Source organism: Pan troglodytes, chromosome 1 (assembly GCF_028858775.2).
Source record: "Pan troglodytes isolate AG18354 chromosome 1, NHGRI_mPanTro3-v2.0_pri, whole genome shotgun sequence".
Classification (NCBI taxonomy): domain Eukaryota; kingdom Metazoa; phylum Chordata; class Mammalia; order Primates; family Hominidae; genus Pan; species Pan troglodytes.
Window position 1 is genome coordinate 11500150 of NC_072398.2, and position 23470 is coordinate 11523619.

The 23470-nt window shown below is 37.2% G+C and overlaps 1 protein-coding gene across 22 annotated transcripts in view; it reads right to left on the reverse strand.

Annotated features, from left to right (window-relative positions):
• Window positions 1-23470, reverse strand: part of RYR2 (ryanodine receptor 2) — a 788912-nt gene that overhangs the window by 158468 nt on the left and 606974 nt on the right. For all 22 annotated transcript variants that reach the window (XM_063790296.1, XM_063790294.1, XM_063790292.1 and 19 more), the window contains 9 exons: window positions 22673-22813; window positions 21103-21266; window positions 19075-19153; window positions 17013-17102; window positions 16135-16272; window positions 10489-10566; window positions 9113-9188; window positions 2572-2695; window positions 1949-2064 (listed from right to left, as the gene is read on the reverse strand). In XM_063790296.1, the coding sequence (XP_063646366.1) occupies window positions 1949-2064; window positions 2572-2695; window positions 9113-9188; window positions 10489-10566; window positions 16135-16272; window positions 17013-17102; window positions 19075-19153; window positions 21103-21266; window positions 22673-22813 (1006 nt within the window). The remainder of the gene's footprint in view (window positions 1-1948; window positions 2065-2571; window positions 2696-9112; window positions 9189-10488; window positions 10567-16134; window positions 16273-17012; window positions 17103-19074; window positions 19154-21102; window positions 21267-22672; window positions 22814-23470) is intronic.

The following is a 23470-nucleotide window of genomic DNA, read 5'->3' on the forward strand; positions in this document are numbered from 1 at the left end:
ACAATCTATGGTATAATAATACAAAAATTAGAAAAAGGCATATGCATATTTTTACTACCACAATTAACTTAGGTCTAGGAATGGCTACATTAGAGATATGCTGCAAAATCTCCAAAGTGAAGGATAAAGGGAGAAGGCAATATAGCAGTTTCACTTGCGATAACAATGAAAGATGGAAATTAAAATAAACACGATATTGACAATCACAGCTCTATCTGTTCCTCTAACAGAGTTCTTGTACCTAATTTGCCCTGGCCAAGCCATCTGAAAATGGCACACACAACATCAGGAGTTGTGAAAAAGGTTATTTGGCTGGGCTCTGTCATTGTAGCCTACTTTCTCTCCTGTGCTGTTTATAAGGCCCTCTACCCTGTGGATAGAATGAAATGTGTCAAGTGGGTGGATGTACCCTGGAGCAAGATTCTCACTACCCCCATACATGAAAACTGTAGTAGGTAGTTTATTCAGAAATTTGAATAAAGTGTGAATAATACCTAAATACATTTCTTCCCTTCAAATTGGTATTTGTGTTCTCCAATGTGAAAGTAAAAAACAAATGACTTTCTTGTTCCTTTCTCCAAATGATGACTCTTTCTTTCTCTCCTGTCCCTTGTTTCTCCAAAAACAAGACTGGATATTGGAGTTGCGACGCATATCGGATCCTTTCAAATGTGGATCAGAAATTGCAATATTTAGCTTTGTGTGTAAAAGCTTCAATAATTCACCCCTACCTCATTTTTGTTCTTCGATTAAATTTCATTAATTCAGATTAATTTGGCTACGTATCGGGATAAGTCAGGAATCATATTTTTAAAAATTGTTAGTTATATGAGTCATAGAGAGATTACAGATTATAAATTAGCTTGTAGTGTAAGCTTTTAAGAAAAAGAAGAGCTCAAAGAGAGCAATAATATAGTATTTGAACTGTAGAGGCAGGCTGAAACAGAAGTCAATTGTTTATGAGAACGATGCTCAATTGGAAAATCTTTAATCACATTTAGGATACAAGAGGCCAGAAAGAAGAAAATACCAGAGCTCTAATTTCTACAAACTTTAATCTGATGCTATGGCAGAAACTAGATTTACATCCTAAGACAAACAGCAGCTAAGGGATCCAAGGTGAATGGTCCCAGAGGAAAGGTGTTGAATGACAAAAAGAGTGAGTGTTAAAAACAAAGAGAAAACCTCGAGAACGAAAATGAAAATAAATGAATAACCACCAGAAAAGCACACTATTTTCAAAAGGGAACAAACTGGAATTCCTTACATCGTATTACTACGCAGTGGCTGGAAGGTGCTCTGACATTAAGGTAAGAAATTAACAAGTCGAATTTTAATTCAACAATGTGGGAGGACCACAAAATAACAGAAGTGACCGGAGGCTGCTTTCATCATCTGTGCTGAATCTAAGACTTAAAGAATGAGGTTTTAAAAATTTTGAGACAGCACTGGGCCAGACGGGGAAGAGGTCTTTCATTGTACCCTAAGAGCAATAATAAAGTATTCTGCACAGCAGTTACTCTAGTATTAACGTGTTTCCCTGCAAAGGCTAAACTCAAGACCTCTATAGTGTTTAGAAATTTTGAAAATCCATAGTTTTGGAAGTTTTTCTTATGAGTAGAGCAACTGATTTCATAGGCAAGATTTAACTCTACCTTCAAATTCTGATGTCCTTCCAATGTATCTTTCAAAATGAAAACAAATAAATGCCAATAAACATTATAAGGGGAATAACTTATATGTTAGATTTTTAAAAGTTCACAGATTTTACCCACTCCCCAAGAACTTGTTCATCCATTGACCGTTGAACTCTACTTAGTAGTAGGATGAATAGATGGGTTTATACCATCACAAATAGCTCAGCAGCCTGTGTTGTTCTATATCCTGATGTTGTAAACATTAAAAACAACAAACACTGGGCTATTAGCAATGGGACTATGGTACCTACCAAACTCCAGGATATACTGATGGGCTTCATCCACATAGCGAATGAGTTGTTGGAGGAAACTATAGGCAAATCGTTTCTCAATAGAAGGCGTGTCCAGTTCCAGGTCCTTAAATCCTCTGGAAGAGCAAAAATGAAAATGGGAAAGCAATTTGTACAAAGCCTCTTAGAAGGTAAAATTGTGTGTGTGTATATATATATATGTGTATATACACATATATATTTATATATATAAATTTTGAAGTTTTTCTAATGTTATTGTAGCTCAAAGAAAAAGTAAGATTTAACCTATAAAGAATATTTTGCATATGATATAGAGCTTCAGTGAGTGACTCTCTTACTATGCAACGAAGTGTTGCATTTACAAAAACAGAGCGTGATTTTTTGCCTGGGGATTTTGCCTAAATGATGGATGCTGATTTAATATATGTAGCAAAAGGAACTCAGTTATGTGGTACACACCTAGGGGTGTTAATGTTTCTGATGTGTGTATTTTAAACATATTAAACAGTACCTCAAAAGTGTAAACAGATCATTGAATTCATTTTCAGCTTTAAATATGATGGAGATATTTAAATATTCACTCTTGTGAAAAGAGTGTGTACTTAGGGTATGTGTACTTTTACCTGGATACAGCATATCCATTGATCTGCAAGAACTTGAGGATGTCCTGTGCTTTTTCTCTATCCTTGGCTTTCTCTTTGGCTGTCAGTGTATCATAGGGCACCAGCAGAGGATGGTTTCCTCCTCCTAAGAGTATGTCAGGACAAGAACACAGCATAGTAATTTGAAAAGAATCTGAGATGAGACACAGATATATAATTGGACCACACTATAAAACTTTCCATATCCTTTAATAATACATAGAGCATATAAGACTCTTCTGCCTCTACTGCCTTTAATGTTTCAATTAATTCAGAAAAACTACTCACAGAAAGACTGTGCATATGCCTTCTAAGAGGCAGTTAAAACATGAACATGCATGCATTTGTAATACTAAGTGACAATAATATCTGCTCTCGCCAATGAGAGGGAAGCAGCTGTATTCTCTTCTGCGTTCAAAGCAATTCTGAATGTGGAGAGTGGAAATAAATGCTAAATCATACTTAGATGGATTTAGAAAAGTTATAAGGCATGTTTCAGGGGTTATGCTTCATCTGCTGCCACACAGAGAGAAGAGAAAAAGTCTTAAATATGGAATTTGTATTATATCTCTCAGATCAGAGAGTACTTCACAGTCACATTATTTATAAATACACAAAACCACATGTAGATGTGCTACGTTAAAAGTGGATCACTCTTAAGTGTCTAATACTTGACTTTAAACCACGTGGGCAAGTACATTTTAGCAAGAGTCTAGATTCCTAGTATACTTATCCTCATAATACTTACTAAAAGTAGTCTTTCTTTCAGATTTAAAAATTCTAGAAAATATGTAAATTTAAAAAAACTAATAGGGAGAAAAACCTTTCTAAAATTATAAATTATGTAAAACTTTTGGTTAAAATTTTGCAAAAATTATTAAAAAATTAAACTGTTAATTTCAGATGTAAAGATCTGATACAAAGAATGCTATTAAAACAGCAGCAAACCGAATAGCATTGTATGCCTCACATCTAACATTCGTAAAACATGTATGGTAATATATATTGTGTGAGAGACTCAACTACCCTGAAATACAACTGCTAAGGGAATTCCAGGAAGAAAAATTGAGAATAAATATTGTTTGAATTGTAACAACATAACCCTATGAAATCAGTTTCCAATATAGTTTAGCCAGGAGCTACTGCAACAATCACAAATGTTGAATTGGCCCTACACAATAAATAAGCAAGCAAAGGAGGAAATGTCTGCTTCCCTAGTGCTGGCTTTGACTGAAAGCGCCATCTACAGACATGCAATCGCCCACTGAACTTTAATACCATTAGGTGACACTGTGCTATCATACATGCAAGGTGCTGGTCAAGAACTACCAAGCTAACAAATACTAACCATAATAAGGAATTGAGGTACTTCACAGTATATTAATAATATCAAGCACAAACAGTTGTCAGAAGACAATAATAACAAACACTTGTGAACAGCAGAGGGTATAGACTATGTTACTAAGTTTAGTAGAAACCAAATTTGACTTTTGTCCTAATCAAAGATATAATTAAACAGGACACTTTATAAGGATACTATAATTAACAACAATTTATTATATATTTTCAAATAGCTCCAAGAGCAGTTTTTGAATGCTCCCAACACAAAGAAATATAAATGTTTGAGGTGATGGATTGGCTAATTACCCTGATTTGATCATTACACATTGTATACATGTATGCAAATATCACACTGTACCTCATATAGACAATTATGTATCAGTTAAAAATAAAAGCAAAAATCTTTTTAAAATCAAGCATCGAATTCCATCACCCTAATTTAATCAACCATCACCTAGTTTGAACTCCATCACTGCATTTAGTCCCAGAGAATGCTATTAATTTGGCAACTTAATTTGTAATCAGTGATTTTGGGGCCGCATACCAATAAGTTATTGTGGGGGAAGTGGGGAGAGAAAGAGAAAGATGCCTTAAAGAGGTCTATAATTTAAAAATCCTAAGAATGCAAAGTACCCACTAACTCTGAAACTCTTCTCACCCTCTTCGACCTTCATTGAACTAGATGGCGAAGGGATCTGAAAGCCTGCCAGGTGACTGAACTAGCACTGTGCCTCTAACTAGCAGTGTGACCGTGGACATTTACGTTGCTCCTCCACCCTCAACTTTCCCATTTATGATATGGGTGTAGACATCTTGTGCTGAAGGAAATCAGCTACATGGAGAGGTAAATGAGTGAGCAGTAGTTCTGAGGATATTACCAAACATACCAGCACGGACTCATGAACCCATTCATACTAAACGGTAAAAAAATGCTTGACACCAGTGGGCTGTCTGTGGCTTAACAACAGATGACCATGGTACAAAATACTTGAAGTGGCAGTGGGAAAATAACATTTTTTACTAATTTGGGGGCACTAATCACACTTTTTGGACTTACACTCCTTTATTTCTATTAACTCCTTATGGCATCTGATTTTCCCTCAGACTTTTCTAGATTCCAAAAGAGCACTGAGGATCAGATGACTAAGGCAAGCAAAGGAGGCATTTTTCTCCTGATTTTCCTAAAGCAGATTCATCTTCTCTGCACAGATGCAGGGATGATAAAAGAGAAGAGAATGGGTGAAAACAAAATGGTGCAGCTTTGGCCCTGATTCTTTTAGTGTTTCTGACTTCTTATTTCTATTTCTCTCTCTCTCTCACGCACGCACACACACACACACGCACACACACACGCACACACACACACACCCAGGCACCAAGACATCGGGTGGTGACAGATTCCTCCCACCTACCTCTTATCGGCAGTGGGAGTAGAGCTGGCAGGATGCAACTGCCTACAACTGTTGGCTATAAGGATCCTCCCCACTATTAATGTCTCTGAGTGAGAAAACAACTTTGAAAAAAAGACACATGTCGTTTCTGCTCTGAAACTGGCCACAGTCTGTAACTTATCTTCTATGCCCAAGACTCATTTCTCTGGTTTGCTAATCTCAATAACCTAAAAGCCAGGATCCTGACTGTATAGTTCAACACGTTTCCCACTGGTCTGCCATTTTGGTTCTAAACTAGTTCCTCTTTAAAAATGAGATCCATACATGCAGTAAGAGAATTAAAGACTGCGAGGACTAATTTCCCCTACCTCACCACTTAGTCTGCTGCCACTAGGTTAGTTTCCCAACTACAGAATATAAATTTGAGCCAGTACAAGTTGTACATGCAGTAAGAGAATTAAAGACTGCGAGGACTAATTTCCCCTACCTCACCACTTAGTCTGCTGCCACTAGGTTAGTTTCCCAACTACAGAATACAAATTTGAGCCAGTACAAGTTGTATGCAGAAGTATGGATGTGCCATTTACGAGTGGTATGACTTAAAGAAAATATCGATCTGGCTCAGAAATTTAAATAATGATGATTTTCTATCATGCTTATTTAGAAAAGCATATAGGTTGAATAGGTCTAATCTAAAAATCTGAAATCCAAATGTTCCAAAATCAGAAACTTTTTGAGTATCTACATGATGCTCAAAGGAAACACTTATTGGAGCATTTAAGCTTTTGGATTTGGGATTTGGGATGCTGAACCAGTAAGTATATGCAAATATTTTAAAAATCAGAAAAAAACCTCAACTTTCAAACAGTTTTGGTTCCAAACATTTTGGATAAGGGATAATCAACTTGTAATAAGATAGCTGCTTATTATTTTTAATTTAACTGTACCACAGTGACTGAAACATAGTTTAAAAAAAGGAACAGACATTTTTTCATGTAATCTGCTCATGTAATAAGCAGTGATTTTGTTTACCAGTTATGTGGGCAATACCCTGTCAAGAATTTCACAAAACAAAACTCTATGACTCATTTGCCATCCATCCATTCATCCATGCATCCATGAGCCAAACAATGAATTAACCATTCATTTAACAAACATTTATGGGGTGGTTTTAGAATACAGGCATATTATCCTTGAGCAGCATTTTGAAATAGGCAATTAAAAATGTGGAATCTTCTCCCTCTCCCTCTCCCTCTCCCTCTTCCATCTCCCTCTCCCCACAGTCTCCCTCTCCCCACGGTCTCCCTCTGATGCCGAGCCGAAGCTGGACTGTACTGCTGCCATTTTGGCTCACTGCAACCTCCTTGCCTGATTCTCCTGCCTCAGCCTGCCGAGTGCCTGCGATTGCAGGCGCGCGCCGCCACGCCTGACTGGTTTTCGTATTTTTTTGGTGGAGACGGGGTTTTGCTGTGTTGGCCGGGCTGGTCTCCAGCTCCTAACCGCGAGTGATCCGCCAGCCTCGGCCTCCCGAGGTGCCGGGATTGCAGACGGAGTCTCGTTCACTCAGTGCTCAATGGTGCCCAGGCTGGAGTGCAGTGGCGTGATCTCGGCTTGCTACAACCTCCACCTCCCAGCCGCCTGCCTTGACCTCCCAAAGTGCCAAGATTGCAGCCTCTGCCCGGCCGCCACCCCATCTGGGAAGTGAGGAGCATCTCTGCCTGGCCGCCCATCCTCTGGGATGTGAGGAGCCCCTCTGCCTGGCTGCCCAGTCTGGAAAGTGGGGAGCATCTCTTTCCGGCCGCCATCACATCTAGGAAGTGAGGAGCGTCTCTGCCCGGCCGCCCATTGTCTGAGATGTGGGGACTGCCTCTGCCCCGCCGCCCCGTCTGGGATGTGAGGAGCGTCCCTGCCCAGCCGCCCCGTCTGAGAAGTGAGGAGACCCTCTGCCTGGCAACTGCCCCGTCTGAGAAGTGAGAAGCCCCTCCTCCCAGCAGCCGCCCCATCTGAGAAGTGAGGAGACCCTCTGCCTGGCAACTGCCCCGTCCGTCTGAGAAGTGAGGAGCCCCTCCGCCCGGCAGCCGCCCCGTCTGAGAAGTGAGGAGCCCCTCCGCCCGGCAGCCACCCCGTCTGGGAAGTGAGGAGCCTCTCCGCCCGGCAGCCACCCCGTCCGGGAGGGAGGTGGGGGTGTCAGCCCCCCGCCCGGCCAGCCGCCCCGTCCGGGAGGGAGGTGGGGGGGTCAGCCCCCGGCCCGGCCAGCCGCCCCGTCCGGGAGGTGAGGGGTGCCTCTGCCCGGCCGCCCCTACTGGGAAGTGAGGAGCCCCTCTGCCAGGCCACCACCCCGTCTGGGAGGTGTACCCAACAGCTCATTGAGAACGGGCCATGATGACAATGGCGGTTTTGCGGAATAGAAAGGGGGGAAAGGTGGGGAAAAGATTGAGAAATCGGATGGTTGCCGTGTCTGTGTAGAAAGAAGTATACATGGGAGACTTTTCATTTTGTTCTGTACTAAGAAAAATTCTTCTGCCTTGGGATCCTGTTGATCTGTGACCTTACCCCCAACCCTGTGCTCTCTGAAACATGTGCTGTGTCCACTCAGGGTTAAATGGATTAAGGGCGGTTCAAGATGTGCTTTGTTAAACTGATGCTTGAAGGCAGCGTGCTCGTTAAGAGTCATCACCACTCCCTAGGGAAAAAAAACCCAGGGACACAAACACTGCGGAAGGCCGCAGGGTCCTCTGCCTAGGAAAACCAGAGACCTTTGTTCACTTGTTTATCTGCTGACCTTCCCTCCACTATTGTCCTATGACCCTGCCAAATCCCCCTCTGCAAGAAACACCCAAGAATGATCAATAAAAAATAAAAATAAAATAAAAATAAAAAATGTGGAATCTTCTCTTTTCCTCTCTGTGACCAATCCTAATTTGTGTTACTCTGTTTCCTAGTGCTTGGTGCCAGGTACCATCCTTCCATATCACAGCTTTACCTTTCACCATGAAATATCCCCACTTTCAAAATCTTCTCCCCTTCTACATTTTCACCTAGTCAAATAAATAAAAAGTAGAAGCTTTATTGGCACTTGTAACTATACAATAAGGATTACAAAAGAAATAAATGTTGTGGCCCTGACCTCGAAAATAATATATTCCTATCAGGGGAAAGAAAACCATATAGGAAGTCATTAACGACAGCGCATATGCGCGCACACACACACACCACATTATAAACAATATGTGTATAGACTAACGGCAAATAAATAATGTTGAAAGATATCATCAGTATAGCATATGTTAAACTGAAGAAAATATTTATGCAAATAAATTTTAAAAGACTTGAGAAATAACTAAGAACATTAGTTCATTTAGTATTTGAATAAAAAAACGGGAAAAGTGCAAGCAAAAGCATGTAAGAGACAGTAACATAGCTGGACTAGACAAAAGAGGCTGAGATAGGAAATAAAAAGGGGTGAGATAGGAGATATTTAAGTTGGGGAAGAGAGTCAGGGAGGGAAGTCTAAGTCATTCATAGAACAACTCAGATATCAGGATGAGAAGTATAGAAGTCTATAAGCTAAAATGGGTAAAAAAAAGCTGTCAAAATTCTGAGACACAAGAAAATATATACTAGCCACTAGGAAATTACAGCATTTCCAACTTCAATCTGTTACAGGCACAATTAAACCATTCTGATTTTAAAAAGTTATAATAAGCTGTTGTGCTGAAGACGACTTCATCCATACACTCATGGAATTGAGCTCAGATTATTTTTTAATAAACGTTTTTAGAAAATATTACCTTTGGACTCCAACTCCATTTTCTTTTTCTTTGCCCATATATTATGGTAGTTTTCAGCCATCATTTCTGCCATAGCCTTAAATGAACAAAAATATTTATTGTTTCAATAAGTAAAAAAGGATAATATTGCTTTCTAATATATAATATTAGATACCTTAAAGGAATAACTCATACAGTATTAGTGCTATGATACATTTAAAAGATACCAAACACTCTTCTTTAGAATGTAAATCCCAGAGAATTGTAAGGATTTGCAATATTCTACAGTAACTAAACAGCAGATGAAAATGGTCATTGTTATTCATAATGTTTGAAGACATTAATTCAATAATGAAACCAAAATAGCTATGGACTTCAGAAAAAATATTTGTATTTACAAGTTCTTGTTTTAATTTCCAAAGCCTTAAAAATGACCTAAACCTTATTCAACTTGAATATGGAGAATGTTAGATGGACAGTCAAAGATTCGATGTCTAAATCAATCTCTGTCCAAACTAGGTGAGAGACCTTAGACTAGCCAAGTTAATCTTTCTGTGACCTTTTGGGTTTTGATAAGATTACCTCCTGGATTCTTTCTACATTTGATTTTCAAGTTTACTGTGTCATTTTAATACGTTCATATGGGAGCAATAACAAATGGCAAACCAAACAATTTAACAATATGTAACTTTTATATTTACGGTCCTTATTTCTCTTGGAACAATACAGTTACCAACAATGCTAATATGTTATTTGAACACCATATTGACCTATTAACTTTATGTCTCAAGGCAATAAATTTTATCTTACTTTCAAATCTGCTATTTCGAAGTAGGTTCCTTGGTGACAAAAAGGAACAGATGAGACTATGAACGGAGCAAGCAAATGCAATCAATGTCTCTGGAAAAACTTAAAAGAAGGTGGCCCTTGCACAGAGCATTATTAACTTTTTACCTTCTTCTCACACACAACTATTTAACATAGAGATTTTTAAATGGCTATTAAAGGAAAATATGTTATACGGCTGCAACACCCTAGAAAAAGTTGTATCAACTTTTTTTTTTTTTTTTTTTCTTTGAGAGGGAGTCTCACTCTGTCACTCAGGCTGGAGTGCAGTGGTGTGATCTCAGCTCACTGCAACCTCTGCCTCCCAGGTCCAAGCGATTCTCCTGCCTCAGCTTCCCAAGTAGCTGGGACTATAGGCACGTGCCACCACACCCAGCTATCAATTTTGATCGTATTAAAAAATTAGAGTATATAATCTATAAATTCCATGGATCCATTATAGATCGCCACATTCAAATAAACCATGCTGTGAAATATATGCAGGAAAGCATTACATTATGCTTCTTAAAAATTAAATTTGGAGACTATTTTTAAAAGTTAATAGTACTTACATGCAGGTCTCTAGAGAGCGTAACATTGCTCATGTCAATGGCCCGGGGACTGTAACCATGGGCAGCGTCTACAGAAACCTAGATCATTTGTGTGAAAAAACAGTGCCTCATTAAAAACCTTGTGAAGAGAGACTTAACTTATACTTTAAAAATATGGCACAAATTTCCAAACATAGTGTTTCCTTAGATAAAACTGGCAAGTTTCTATACAAGATGATGTTGTAAACACATCTCGCACATTAAAATTATATTTGGGTATCTGAAAATGATTTATGATTGATAATTCTGAAAATTGCCTATCAGAATTTGATGTATTGTGCAATGAATCCAAAATTCTGAAATATTATCTTATGCAGAGGACCATTACATTTTTGAGTTTCTTACAAATCCAAATTGGCTGCAATGAAATTTACTCTTCCTCACGCAAGCAAGAGTTAATCAAAGACGTCAATATTTACAAATGTCTTGATGGGTCAAATGTTAGGATAAAGTATAACCAACTTTTAAATTATCATAGTATATCATATAGTATTCAGTAATGCACTTGGAAATCCTCGAGGAAGAGACTTCTTTAATTTCTGATTTAAAGCTTTTAAAAAATGAAATATACCTCTTTATCAATTTTAAGGAAGCTTCACTAACCATCCTGGGCACTTACCTCCTTCCACTCAATGGCATATTATGTGAAAGTGTACCACAGAAATGAGCTCTGGTTCCTGCTTATAAATCTAAAACTATATCTTCATATTTTCCATAAATGTGTATATTATCTCATTAAAAATGCACAAAAAGCAAACTAAAAACAAAATGAAAATAGAGCTCATTATCATGCTTGTGAAATAAAAGTGAGTGTTACATATGCTATAACTAATAACAGGCTCATGAGCGATACTTAACTTACGGGTCAGTTTTGACAGCACCCTGGCTTCTGTGCCTTCACCATGAGGACACTGTTCAAACCTTGTTCAAAGAAGGCAAACACCATGGTGGAATGAATCCAGCTTTCTCTGTACCTCACTGCTGTTTTTTGAGCATCACTCCCTTTTTAACTATAAACGTTATCCAGCTGCATGGCAGCCCCAAACTCTCACTGAACCTGTCCTGGTTTCAGGGACTGCCACTGGTTCTTTGTTCAATTAAACTCTGTTAAATTTAATTTGTCTGAAGTTTTCCTTTTCTTTTTTTTTTTTTTTTGAGACAGACTCTCGCTCTGTCACCAGGCTGGAGTGCAGTGGCACGATCTTGACTCGCTGCAACCTCTGCCTCCCAGGTTCAAGCGATTCTCCTGCCTCAGCCTCCCGAGTAGCTGGGATTACAGGCACGCATCTCTGTGACCAGCTAATTTTCGTATTTTTAGTAGAGACGGGGTTTCACCATATTGGGCAGGATGGTCTCAAACTCCTGACCTTGTGATCCACCCACCTTGGCCTCCCAAAGTGCTGGGATTACAGGCATGAGCCACCATGCCCGGCCTTAAGTTTTTCTTTTAATATGCTAAATAGGCCACCAGCCTCAAAGGCTGGTATGAAACTAGGTAATGGATGTAAAATCCTTAGCAAAGTGCCTGACACAAAGAAATGGATCAGGAATTTTAGTAAATGGCTATTCTCATTGTTAGTATACTATCATTATCACTACTACCACCATAACTGCTATCAACACCATAGTTCCCATACAGTTGTAGTGAGGAGTGGGTGAACATATTTGGGAGTCATAATTTTGCCCACCACAACATATAAAATCAAAGTCATTATTCTCTCCTTGCTGTCCCCAGCACTCCTATGGTCTTTACCTCACCTAACACAGCTATTGATTTGGGGACACAAGCTAGAATCCATGGCAACCATCTCGGGTTACTCCCCTTCATCCATTATCATGTCTATGTCCCCACCCAAATCTCCTCTTGAATTGTAGCTCCCATAATTCCCTCATGTTGTCGGGGGTACCCAGTGGGAGATAACTGAATCATAGGGGCATTTTCCTCCATACTGTTCTTGTGGTAGTGAATAAGTCTCACAAGATCTGGTGGTTTCATAAGGGGAAACCCCTCTCACTTGGTTCCTCATTCTTCTCGTCTGCCACCATGTGAGATGTGCCTTTTACCTTCCACCATGAGTGTGAGGCCTCCGCAGCCACGTGGAACTGTGAGTCCATTGAACCTCTTTCTTTTGAAATTTGCCCAGTTTCAAGTATGTTGTTTATTTCCCCCATTAGAATGTAAGCTCCTTGACAGCAGAGATTTTTGTCCATTTCGTCACTGATCTATCTGAAAAGCTTAGAACAATGCAGCTTACATAATAGGTGCTCAATAAGTATCTGTTGAAGGAATGAATGCACAATTCCTCTATCCTATCTTGTATTTTAGTTCTAGATAAGAAACACATTCCAAAAGTTTCATTCTAATCTCCATTCCCCTTCCGGGTTATAAGCTTATTTTTCATTTGTTTTAAATAGTTTTTGTCCTACATGTGTAGTACTGAAAAACAGATACAAGGTAAGAAATTGGAATTTGGGAGTAAATAATTGTTGAAAACCTGTGGGATATGCCTGAAATTGTCAGAAATGTTTTTTGCTGTTTTCTTTAGTATCCCTACCAAGGAGGGGGTCAAAACCCACCCAGTTAACCCCTCTCCAATCAGCTTCTTGTAACTTTGATCAGCCCTTATATACTCTATTGTATATTCTGTCAAGTTGATACTGGTATTATTCATGCCCTTAAGTTTGTCTTACATATGCAAATTATAAAACCCTAAGTGGACAGTAAATTTCCTGAAATCAGGATTCATGTCTTCCTGTGGTATTCATGGTAAACAAAGGACATTCGTCAGGTTATTGATCCACATAACGATAATAAGGACAAAAATTATGGCTCACCTATATTGAAATATATGCCAGTTATTCTTTTAAGTGATTGACAAGCATCATAACCAGAACACTCACAACATTCTTTCAAAGCCGATGCTCATACCAGCTTCATTTAAAAAATGAGAAAACTGCAGCATACAGAGGTTAACCAGTTTACCCAAGCTCACGATACCAGCTAGGTACTCATGGGTGAGACCAGAATGTCAACCCAGGCTTGGCTGTGCCAGATACTGCCATTAACCATGGGCCACTTGTGTGTCCCTGAGGGAGTGCTAAGCCCCAGTGAAAAAAAGCTGAGGAATTCAGGCTCAGAATCACATCTACACATGATCTTCACTCATCCATTTGTATTCCTTTTATAAAATGATGCTATAAAAAGTGTTCCTTTAGTCAGAAGAGTTTATACAATATAGAAAATTGCTTTATAATCACATAGGAAATCAGTAACATAAAAAAAGACAAAGAGGTTTAACAAGATGATAGTCAAAAAAGAAAATGCTATAAGGCAAGTAATGGAGAAATGACAATCTATGTTAATATTTCAAATAATATTGGTTTATGCTTAAAGAACCTTTGGGTGAAAATAATGGCAAGTTATAAATAGACTTGTGGCCTTTGGTGTATATTGCTCCCCATTTCTGAGGCTTATAGAAATATTCTTTCTTTCCCACCTACAGGCCAAAGTGCTACAAACACAAATATACTCTTTCATTTACCACTAATGTGATGCTCTCAATAAATGCTCTCCACAGAAATATTGACATAACAATAGTAACAATAAGAATTCACATTTAATGAGGCAAACAGAGATCAAGTACACAAAGGTACATCTTTAGAAAGTGGCACTACCAGGATTTAAGCCCAAGTGGTGAAATTCCATAGCCCTTCCTCTTATCTCATAAACTGTGCCTCTGGCACAAGCATCGCCTAATATTTTGAAATCACATATGAAATTTAAGAATGAATTTCAAAAATCACATGTCACCATAAAAATCACTAAGACATGAGAGATGGTTTCACGGGTTAATAGGGTCTATTAAGGGCTTACTATTAGAACAAAAAGGAGAAAGAGAAAGAGGAGGGATATAAAATATACACGATTTTAAATTAGAGTACATAATTTTTGTTATTAAGGGCAGTGGGAGAATCTACCTTATTTTTCATGAAGCCTAAAGTCACCTCCATTTGTAGTAATTTCTTATTTCTTATCTACCTGACAGAATAATTAAAAAAAAAAACATCCCTTTCTCTATACTGTGTAGTGCCTTATTCATACCACTAGTCCCACCCTTACCATACCATGTTGTAGTAGATTTAACTTGACCTTATCTAACACTATTTTATGACTTTTAGGACTAGAATTGTCTTGCTATCTTTGTATTCTTATTATCTAGTACGCAGTTTGTGCTCAGCATTTGTTGAAACAGATTAAAATAAAAGCTAATCTACTTAGAAAAGTACACAGACAAAAAAATAGATAAAATACACTTTTATAGCTTCCATCCATATATGATACATCCCAAAGACAACTGAATGTAAAGTATGCCCAAATCAGAACTCAATTTATTTAAAATTAAAATTTGACCAAGGTCAAATTTATTTAAAAGTATATTTCAAATATGGAGCATGTGAAGCACATGCTGTTAGACCCTCATTTTTTTTTTCAAAAATGATATTTGTGTAAATAGCAATAATAAACAATATTTGGTGTAAACCACATACATAGTGAGCTGAGGGGTCAGGAAAAGAATAATGACAGATTTAGCTCCCAGGAGAAATGAGGGGGTCAAAGGTAAGCAGCTCACATGACCTCGTGACTAAATGTTAACGGGTGGTATTTGGTGTCCTCCCTGAACTCTAGCTTTTCCACATCAAGGCTGTGCCTTACTCTTGCCACCTTGAGCACCGAAGACCTATGGGTAGAGCCTTGCTTGTTTGTCGAACTCCCTTGACATGGTCCAGCAGCAACATCTTCTGTGAATTCTTGCTCTGCCTGTGTGGCTGTATACCTTCCCTCTGCAGACAGGAGCGCCCTTGTGCCTTCTAAATCTGGATCATGACTGTCTGAACACCCTACTCTTTCCTAAGAATCAACCCTCAGATCCCACTGGAAATGAGAAGAAAGCTCTACAGACAAACTAGCTGTAGCAAATGAACATAATGTACTGTTTTCATTAGGAAAACTTCAGGACCTTACAACTGGTTACTTCTTCTTCTTCTTCTTTTAAATTTTTTATTATACTTTAAGTTCTGGGGTACATGTGCAGAACATGCAGGTTTGTTACATGGGCATAAACATGCCATAGTGGTTTGCTGCACCCATCAACCCATCATCTACATTAGGTATTTCTCTTAATGCTATCCCTCCCCTAGCCCCCCACCCCCTGACAGGCCCCGGTGTGTGATGTTCCCCTCCCTCTGTCCATGTGTTCTCATTGTTCAGCCTCCACTTATGAGTGAGAACATGCGGTGTTTGGTTTTCTGTTCCTATGTTAGTTTGCTGAGAATGATGGTTTCCAGCTTCATCCACGTCCTACAACTGGTTACTTCTATACTAGCCAGGAAAAGGAAGGCTTGTACATAAAGTCCAGTAACTTAATCATCATTTAACCTCCCTTGAAACTAAAAATATATATATATATAGCGTTTTTCTCTCCCTTCTAAATTTTGTGACTCCTCAGAATTTTCAGATTATTTTTTAGAAAAACCCAATAATTAAATTTAAAAAATTATTTAATCCATAACATAAACAGTTGATTCATCACCGTGATGAATTCTTACCTGGCTTGTCTGAGAAATACGACGAGTCCGGTTGTAAAGGGCCATGCTGTCTCCCTCCCGAGTTCTTTCAATTCTCCAGCCCCAAGCCAGCATAGTTTTTAAAGATTCTTTGATTGGCCAGCGGTAAATTTCTTTTTCCTAGAGAAGAAAAAACAAGAAACAACAGATATATTATGAATGTAAATAAAAATGTTAAGCAACGCTTTGCTCTAAAATAGACTGCCTTCACTTTTTAAAAATTTGATGAGCATAGCTTATTTAAAAATATAAAAAGGAAAGTAAAATTCTAAAAAGCAGAGTGTGAGCAGAGATCTAGTTTTACTAATGTTAGTAAGAGGGATCCTCGCTTTGTTCATTATATAGCACCAAGGTCAATTTCCTTTAGCGACCCGGTTCCTAGGACCTTACACAGAAAAAAGGGACAGCTTATGTAATATACATGTGACTCACAATGAAGTGAAATCCTTTTCACTTCATTTGTCAAGATACTCATTTTTTTCCCAAAGAAGTAAAATATATGAAAATCTATACATAATAAGCACATTATTACTTTGTCATCACTCATCGAGAAACTCTTAAGCATGATAAGAAGATTTTTTAAAGTACTTAAAAATATGGAAGAGGAATAAAAACCAAAAAGGAAAAGAAAAATGTTAAGGAGAGAAGAGAATAAACACAGAAAGGCTGACAGAAATTAAGAATTGAGAGGAAAAGACAAAATATAAGAAGGTTTTTTTTTTTTTTAAACGAGACCTTTGGAAGAAAAAATGTGAAATTTAAAATAAAGAAGACATTTTAATATAAAAAATATAACCAAAAAAATACATTTTCCAGAAGAATAAAAACTTTACAAACTAAAACAAACAAAAAATCCTCACCTTTTCAGACAATAGCTTATATGGCTTCATTAATGGCTGAACCTTAGAAGAGTCTGAATATATTTCTCCATAAATCCATCCATTTGCCAACTTAAAAAAAGGCAAACATTAAAAATTGTTTTACACGTGTTAATTTTAGAGATTGTAGATATGCAGGTGTTTAAGTGCATGTTTGATAAAATAAACGTAAAATGAACTAAGGTAAGGGTTAAGATTGAAATTTTATCCAGCATAAGTCACTATAAAGATATTCATCCTAATCAATGCTATTTTCTTTTATTTTAAATTTCAGATTCAGGGAGTAAATGTGCAGTTTTGTTACATGGATATATTGCATGATGTATTTTCAGTAATCATCTGGAACAAGTCTTTTATCTAGAGATTAGAAGCACTTGATCTTCCTTAAACAGACCAAGGTCTTATAATTGTGCCGATAAGCATTCCCACAAGAGGAGGCTAGAGGGATGCATGGTCCCAAGGATATTTATTCTGACCCATCTTGGGACCCCACCTATGAAGTGTAAATACAAAACATGCATTTTAAATAGGAAAACTAGAGTATGCATCTCAGCGTCTTCTCTGAATAATGCCACCTGTTTTACCCATTCTTTCATCAAATTTTTTCTCAACACATTCATTCCATATTATTTTGCCCATCTGTACATATCACCATTTCCCTATATAATTTCTTGTCTGCCTACAGAATCTGAGTAACTAGACTGGAAAACCTTCCTGTAATATTCCTCTCCATCACCAACTCCACCCACTCAGTATTTAGCAGAGTTTTTATATAAGATAGATCCTTACTGACTTACCTAGTAAATCAATTACTGAATGAAGAACCAGATACTTATCAAAACCAACAAAAAAGGGTTTCTTAGAGGGACTGAAAGACCGGCTGGCCAGGGCAGAGTTTGAAACTCAACATGACATCTCCAGCATGATGATCTTTATTTGTTACGTAGCGTACACATCCTCTGGAAGCAACCTTTGGTGTCTGATTTTCATTTCGCCAAACCAATATAGAAGTATTTTAGTTCTTGAACTATCTCAACTCAACTCCTCTGATGAACCTACTTTATCCTCTGTCAAGTTTAGACTAAGCTCAACTTAAACATGAACCTGTAGGCATAAGATTTCCTTTAGAAAACTTATAATATGTAGAAATTATCTCATAGATGCAGCTACTTTAGTTTTCTCATTTCTGTTGTTTTTATTGAAAACACACAAAAAAGTCACCTGGCCAATGTAATCTATTTTTAGTAAACTGCAGATCTAGTTGGTAGTAAGAAATACAACAGAAGAATAGAAAAGGTAAATAATTGTTAAATCCTGATTAAGAATTTTCAAGATTTTATCTGATATAGAACTACATATAAAACCTGGCCAGGCATGGTGGCTCATGCCTGTAATCTCAGCAGTTTGGGAGGCTGAGGCTGGCTGAACAACTGCTTGAGGCCAATAACAGTTGTTGGAGACCAGCCTGGGCAACATAGCAAGATCTCATCTCTATAAAAAATATTAACAATTAGCAAGGTGTGGTGGTATGCACCTGTAGTCCCAACTACTCAGGCGGTTGAGGCAGGAGGATTGCTCGAGCCCGGTAGTTCCAGGCTGCAGTGAAGTATGATCACACCACTGCACTCCAGCCTGGGCAGCAGAGCAGGACTCAAAAAATAAACCAAAAAAACCTACATATAAAACCAAAGTTTCCTTAAAAGGTGAATTCTGAACCCGGAGTCATCATTTCCTCCTGAAGCTCTTGGTGATTGTTGCTTTTTACTCTGATAAACAATATATGTTATAGAAACTATATTTATAATTTAATGAATAGATCTTTTGAAAGCTTAAAATAGTGCTTATTCATAAGGGTATCATATTTGTGTTAATGATAGAGCTAGCTAAATATTATATTATTATATAAGCTAATTGTAATTAAGTATTTTTTCCTAATTTAGATCAAGTTCTCATTTTAAAACAGAAAACTGTCATGGTCAGAAATATTTGAACAGTGACCAGTCATTAATAATGACTACTGAATTAGAATGTAATATCTTTTTACCTTGTCCATTGACCATTTGTCATGGGAGTGTTCTGCATATTTGTTAATGAAGTATTCCAACTTCTCAGGAATTGTAATACTATGAGAAAAGTAAAGACAAAAGAGCTTGATTTTCACAGAATTTACAGGAAATCATATTAATAATTTACTCACAGCTTATGAATGCTTATATCTCATTCAATTTTAACTGTTAAACACTACTTTTTTTTAGAATTACATTTTTCTATTTTCAGAACAATGTAAGAAAAGTCAAGCAGATAATGTTCTATCTGCTCATCTTATATTGATTCATATTTTATGTGCTAACATAACAAATTACATATTATAAAACTATAATAACAATTATTATTAAATATATAAATTGAAATAATTAAAATACATTCAAAGATTAGGACAAAAGATTACACAAAAAAGAAAAAACAAGCACTAAATTTAGTAGTGATGTGTTAAAATTTTTAAATATACATGGTCCACAAATAACACTGGAAATGTTACTGGTATTAACTATAGGGAAAATAATTAACTCCTGCTTTTTGATAATATTTAGTCTTGACTCCTTTTGTGTTTAAATGAATATGTAATTCCTTGATGTTGAGGACATGCAAATGATGACCAAGTCTGATGATAAATCTAAGGCTTAAAATGCATCTATGAATGGAAAATTAAATATATATACATAATTCTATTCATTAATGAATACATCTTATTAAAGTATTAACTTTGAGAATACAATTCTACATAAAATCTAGTATAAGATGGTTTGCTGTTGTTTTCCAGCAGTTAACAGTAATTGAACTATAAGACATACACATACTTAAGAAGCAATATATAAAAAATCATAATCGTCTAGAAATCATTGATATCACCACGTAAACCTGTATCTTTTAAGAAGTCCCCAAAGGGGCAAGCCTAGGTCAATTAATATCCATGCCCACACTTATTAATTAATTGGATTTAATCAACCAACACCAAAACCATGACATTGTTCTGATATTTAAAAATCTCAGATTAGATCATATGTTAGCAAACCACAAACTTACCCATGTAGGAATGTGAATATGTGATATTTTGGTTTACTTACTTCGGAAGAGATACAAAAGATCAATCATATAAGCCAAATACTGGGGGATGGGGGAAAGGGTCTTTTCTCACAGGACTGTCATCAGAGACCAAACATGCAAATTTAAGGCATTATCAAACTAATGGCATACCACTCAGGTTGAAATTCTGATCTGGTTATGGAAGCTAAATCAGCTGGGGGCCACTCAGAAGCCTCAAAGTTGAACTCCCAAGCAAATTCAGAAGCCGTGGATAATAACTACCAAGTGTCTACCTTGCTAAAACTGATCTTGCTGAGTCACCATAGAATCAGTAAGATAAGGTGGCATGAAGAGGCAGCTTTCCTTGCACATGGAGAACCACGGTCCTACTTAAAAACAGTAACGACAACAACAAAATGCTCAGACGTCGAACACCTGATGTTCCCAAACATCCTATTTGTAGAACGATTGGAATTTTCCATAAAAATTCTCATTTGATATTCCCTTCCATCTCGTGCTGCGTTTTATCATGCTGAACATCAGCTGTTAACCCTGGGCCTTGCTGAGATGTAGTGATGGGTGAAGGGATTCCCTTGCTACTCACAGAAACAGCTTTGCAGTGCATGCTGGGAACATCCTAAGTAAAAGATGTTATATAGAAGTTGATTGTAGTTATTAATAAACATTTAGGGTAATTTTTCAACTAAAAATATAACTGACATACTTTCTTAATTCTATTATAGATATTCCATATACAGAGTCTTGATTGTGTTAAGAGTATCCTAGAAGGTACATCTTATCTATTTCTGATATTAGTATAATCATTATTATTATTACTATCATTTTATAAATTAAAGGGACCCCTATTAAAAGGATACCAATTCAAAGGGGGCATGTATTAGAGAAAGTTCACTTTAGTACCTTATTCAATTTCAGACTTCACACATCATTTACAATAAAAATCTGCTGCAATAGAAAGAGTCCATACTTTGAGGTATCAACAGGTTGTGGGTTAAAGTTCCCTTCAGAATCCATTGATGACTGTTTTTCCATCATACTGACATAATTTGACTCCATGTAGTCTGGAGGCAAAGCTCCCGCAACTGCACTCAGGCAAGGCAGTGCCAGTTTGAAAAGTTCTTGTTCATATTTCTGGGAAAAGTGGAGGACCAAAAAAAAAAATTACTATATGGCAAAACTTGTCAGCATGATCATCAGGGCTGACAGAAGGTTGCAGAAGAAAATCTGAATTACCCTGGACTAACTGAACTCTCTGATCATTCTTCTTCTAGAAAATGAAACACAGGGCCTAAAACCCCATCAAACAGAAAAGAAGCTGCAGCTAGATTTACTGAAGTTTCAGCTTAAGGAGAATAAAATCTTTGACTCTCCAACACATTGGAAATGAAGTAAACTTTAATATTGTCAATGTGTAAAATATTGTTAAGAGATAAACATAATTTCAGTCAATAGGGACTGCATTCCTTATAGTTAGTTATAGATAATTCCTGTACATTATAATGACTACATATAAAAAAACATAAAGTATAACATTCTAGAGAGTGAGAAATGTTAACTGATCCATGTTGCATTATAAAGCTTTGAAAAATAAAATTCTGAGCTGGAAAAGAAATTCTATAGAAAGTATGCATGCTAAAAATTTATAGGAAGAGCTATTTATATATTAATGACAGTTAAATTTATATTTATAGATTTTCTAAAAAATAATAGTAATAATTTATTTCACTTTAAATGTTCAATGTTAAATAAATGTTGTAAATGATTCTAAAAAATACTTACACATTATTTTAAAAGGACTCAGTTTACCAAAGGAAATTCAGTAAGAAAAAGCATTAAAGTGTTGCTACCAAATGTAATTGCAGACAAATTTTCTTCTATTATGTAGCAAATTAGTGGTTATACTACTCCAATCATCTAATAATATCAATCTGGGAATTGAAACTAATTTTGATTAATTTAAGGATGAACACACAAAACTTGTTGTTCTGCCTTTTCTCTAAGATCAACACCTGTCAGTCATCTGAAAACATATGAACTATTCATTATAAATTTTGCAACTATAAGGCAATGCCACATATGCAATGCAACACTGAGTGACGGTATCTAAATCTCCATAGCAGCAAAGCTGGAGACTTTAGCAGGGCACTGGGATATTACAATTACATAAGATTTCATGTTTTGTATTTTTATATTGGATATAATTTCTTTGGCCTTTATAAGATTGGAGATGGGACTAGGGAGAGTTTGAGTCCAAATGCACCAGAAACTTATCAACCTTGTGCAAAATTTCCTGAACTGCTTAGCCATTTTATATTCAGAAACAGTGTTATGATCACAAGGAAAATGCTACCACAATGATTAAGTAAATATAAGTTGCATTTTCAACATTTGTTATGAAGTTGAGAAAAGAAAAAAAATCAAGCCATATGTGTCTTGGTTAGCAAAGATAGTACTCAACTAGGAATACTATCTTACTAAGAATCTGTGGCTTTATACCATTTTATTGATACAAACAAACCCACAAAACATTAAATTACCTTTTGAGACAGGGCATCAAAAATGCCCCAGAACAACTTTCTTGATAAATGAAGTTCTTCTTCTGAGGCAGCACCAAAGTTTCCCCACCCTCCAGGCAGGCAGTAATATTTCCAGCATCTTTCATAATGATTTGTCAGCAGCTATGTGGGAAAACAATTATAAAAGCAATGAGCTATCAAAACCTTTTATATATTTTTTTCATTTCTCCTCATATCACACTCTAATGCTACATTATAAGGTCATCTGAAGTGAAATTGCTCAATCCCATATAAATTATCTTGGAGAATACTATCACCGTGTATACTACACGTGATGGTTAATATTGAGGGTCAACTTGATTGAATTTAAGGATGCAAAGTATTGTTCCTGGGTGTGTCTGTGAGGGTGTTGCCAAAGGAGATTAACATTTGAGTCAATGGACTGGGAGAGGCCGACCCATTCTCAATCTGGGTGGGCACCATCTAATCAGCTGCCAGCACGGCTAGGATAAAAGCAGGCAGAAGAACCTGACTTGCTGAATCTTCTGGCCTTTATCTTTGTCCCATGCTGGGTGCTTCCTGCCCTCAAACATCAGACTCCAAGTTCTTCAGCTTTTGGACTCTTGGATTTACACTAGTGCTTTGCCAGGGGCTCACGGGCCTTCGGCCACAGACTGAAGGCTGCACTGTTGGCTTCCCTACTTTTGAGGTTTTGGGACTCGAACTGGCTTCCTTGCCCCTCAGCTTGCAGACGGCCTATTGTGGGACTTCACCTGGTGATCGTGTGAGTCAATACTCCTTAATAAACTCCCCTTCATA